General features: G+C 49.5%; 1 protein-coding gene across 1 annotated transcript; it reads right to left on the bottom strand.

The window, feature by feature from the left end:
• Window positions 1-594: 594 nt before the first annotated feature.
• On the bottom strand, window positions 595-1,261 carry LOC136507740 (uncharacterized mitochondrial protein AtMg00810-like). Its single transcript, XM_066502366.1, has 2 exons — window positions 1,184-1,261; window positions 595-1,002 (listed from the first exon to the last, which is right to left on the bottom strand). The coding sequence occupies exons 1-2, from the start codon at window positions 1,259-1,261 to the stop codon at window positions 595-597; spliced, it is 486 nt and encodes a 161-aa protein (XP_066358463.1).
• Between the last annotated feature and the right edge of the window lie 2,390 nt (window positions 1,262-3,651).

Genomic DNA, 3,651 nt, shown 5'->3' with positions numbered 1-3,651 from the left:
TCAGCTCCATGAACCACAGACGCCCGAGTGACTTGGCGAGGATGTCAGCGAGCTGTCTGCCGGTCTCGACAACTCAATAACGATCTGCCCTCCATCGACACAGTCCCGAAGGAAGTGGAACTTGATGTCGATGTGCTTGCTCTGGTCGTGGAGGATAGGGTTCTTGGAGAGGGCGATGGCGGGCTGATTGTCCACCATCAGAGCTGGCGAGTGAGCTTCCTTGCCAGTCAGCTCGCCCAGTAGCCGGCGCAACCAAACAGCCTGGCACGCCACCGTGGTTGGTGCGACATACTCCTCCTCACACATCGACAGCGCCAGAATCTTCTGCTTCAGCGACTACCAAGCAATGGGGGCTGCTCCAAGGAAGACAAGCACATCGGAGGTGCTCCGTCGACCATCAATGTCGCCCGCCATGTCTGCATCACTGAAGATAGTGAGCTCTGGCTCATGTTCCTCGGTCTTGGGAGGTGCCTCGCTGAAGACCGTGAGCCTCAGCCCACCTTTGCCGCCTCGCTTGGGGAAGATGATCGCTTGATCAAGCGACCCCTTGATGTAGCGCAGCAGCCTCATGACCGTTGTCCAGTGATCTTCATACTAGTCCTCCATGAAACGGCTGACGTACCCAACCACGAACGTGATGTCCAACCGGGTATGGGTGAGGTAGCGTAGCCCGCCGACGATGCTCTGGTAGCGTGTCACGTCCACCTTCACCACGGTGGTGTTCTTGCTCAGCTTCAGCCGCTCCTCCATTGGAGTCGCGCTCGGCTTGCAGTCCGCCATGTCACCGCGCTCCAGCAGCTTCTTCGCATAGGAACGCTGGCCTAGGGAGATGCTCTCCTTCCCTTGCTTCACGTCAATGCCGAGGTAGTAGGAGAGCACATTGAGATCGCTCATCTTGAACCGAGCTGCCATCTCGCTCTTGAACTGATCGATGTCCTCCGCACGCGCATCGATGACAATCAAGTCATCCATGTACACACCGCCGATGAGCTCCTCCTTCCCCTGTCACCGTGTGTAGAGCGCATGCTCTGTGGCACAGCGGGTGAACCCAAGCTAAAGTGGCATCAAGCTTGGCGTTCCACGCCCAAAGGGCCTGCCGCAACCCATAGAGCGCCTTGCGCAGCTTGAGCACCTTGTGCTCAGCGCCCTTAACGGCGAAGCTTGGAGCTTACTTGACAAAGACCGTCTCCATGAGCTCGACATTGAGGAGCGCAGACTTGACATCGAGGTGGTGGACGTGCCAATCCTTTGCTGCTGCCATCGCCAACAACAAGCAAATGGATTCCATTCGTGCCACCAGAGCAAAGACTTCCTCGAAGTTGATTCCCTCATGTTGTACGAAGCCACGGGCAACAAGCCAGGCCTTGTACTTGACAATGGCGCCGCGCTCATCCTACTTTACCTTGTAGACCCACTTCAACCCAATCGGTCTGTAGCCCATCGGTGGCTCAACCAACTCCTAGGCCTGGTTGTCCTTAATGGCCTTCATCTCTTCCAACATCGCCCGGCGCTAATTGGCTTCACGTTCAGCCACTACGAACGTTGGTGGCTCCTCTGCACTGACAAGGAGCAGCTCTAGGTCATTGAGAAACTGACTGGCCAACCCAAGAGCTCCCTCTTCACCGATGATGTTGTCCACCCGTCTGAATTGGACCTCCTCGCCATCGTGGAAGGCGTCCACGTACTTGTCGATGTCGGTGGGTGGAGAAATGAACTATAGTGGCGGTGTCACTGTCCTGCCATCGCAAGGGACTGTGGTGGAGGTGAATGCGCTGCTGTTGGTGGAGACTGCTCGCCTGCGCCCACCATGGCCAGTCTTAGCGGCTCCTCCTCGACTGCCATAGCTGCTGGTCCATTGTTGATGGTTGTTAACATCGATTGTAAACCATCAATATAACCTACATATATACTTGATTCCATCACCAAACATAGGTCTAGGGGTTTAAACTAATCAATTCCACATGTTTTGGTGAATTTGTGTTTTCAGCAGGGTTTAATTAGAAAACCGCCAAGGGGGACCTATTCGTCAAAGGAAATCGCGTAATTCCGTAACATAACCGACGTGGGAAGACTCTAGAAGACTCCAGAAGGCAAACCACCGAAGTAGAGGGTAGGTGGCTGCCAGGTGGGGTCCATCAGACCCACCTATAGGCTGGCCAGCCTGTTGGCCCCACCTGTCAGCTCCTCCTTCGAATGTCGGTTCTCCACCGCCTCCTAGATTGGATCTACGCCATGTATTCAAGTTGGTTTGATCTGAGGGTCCAAAATTGATGCTCCAGCCTATATATACCAGCCCCTACCCCCCTCCCTAGAGCCATCCTAAAACCCTAATTCATATTCTCCTCGTTAGGATCAGAGCCAGCTATCAAGAGAAGATTAGTCCTCCATAGGATCTAGTCTTGTATTAGAAATAGAGAGATAGAGTGTGAGGGAAGAGTTTGGAGGAAGTGCCGGCCTGTTGGTGCTCTCTCTATGGCTTGTACCCTGGCAGAGTCAAGTTCTACTTGAGCTTGCTTCTGAGGATTCTCTCATAATCAACTTCTAATTCAAGTAAGCATCATGTTTATATTGCTCATCAGGTTCACAACTCTTTGAGTGCTTTAATCTATAGGACACTCTAGGTTAAAGTCATAATTATAGGTGTAAGCATGGTACTTAGACCAGGTTACTTGTGGATGTACCCTACATTCCAGATCGGTGATAGCTCACGAAGGTGACTCTTATAGCCTCATTGAATCCTTTGTAGTCCACCTCCTGTTTGTAGGCCTAGCAGGATTTAGTTACTATAGGAAACATACTCTGCCTGTGTTTCCCTTAGTAATATCTCCAGTTGAACAATAGAAGACATAACTTATAGAAGTTAGGACTAGAAGACCTTTGTGATCTCCTCTAACTCATGTTATCTTAAGTCTTGTTGCTACTCTGGGTTAACTTAGACGTAGTTAATCTCACATGTTTCCCTATGGATATGATACTTGGAATACTTCCAGGTGAAAACTATAGCGGTATCCGTGCGCTTGAAGATTTATCTGTGTGCATTAAATATACTAACAAGCTGTCTAGCGCCGTTGCTTGGGAAACGGTCGCTGAGTTAACTTCGAATCTAGTTTAACCTTGTACATTATATCTTTTATTCTTTTATTCTTTTCATTATGAATTCCACTCCTATATATCAATATGCTAAACCCACGAGCACAAGACTAAAGCCACCAAAATCTTCAGAGCCTATCATAACACCTAGTTATGAGCTGCTCCCATGTTTAATAAAATTGATTTGGGAACAATCCTTCTCGGGAGAAGGCAATGAAAACCCATACTCAAACCTATAGGAGTTTGCACAGACTTGTGCATGCCTGCGTATCGCTAACATGTCTGATAAGACCTTAAGATGGAAGTTGTTTCCGTTTTCTTTGACGGGAAAAGCTAAACAATGGTATAGTCAAACCGTAGGAAGTATGCAAGGAGATTGGGAAATGCTATGCTCTAAATTTTGTTTATGTTTCTTCCTCATCTCTAAAGTAGTCAGCCTTCAAAAAGAGGTTCTAAGTTTTAGACAACTAGAAGAAGAATCTCTTGGCACATCATGGGATCATTTTAATGACCTCATCACCACTGGCCCTGACCTTGCCATTCAAGACCCCATACTTCTTC

Source organism: Miscanthus floridulus, chromosome 15 (assembly GCF_019320115.1).
Source record: "Miscanthus floridulus cultivar M001 chromosome 15, ASM1932011v1, whole genome shotgun sequence".
Taxonomy (NCBI): Eukaryota; Viridiplantae; Streptophyta; class Magnoliopsida; order Poales; family Poaceae; genus Miscanthus; species Miscanthus floridulus.
This window is presented reverse-complemented; position numbering and strand designations above follow the sequence as displayed.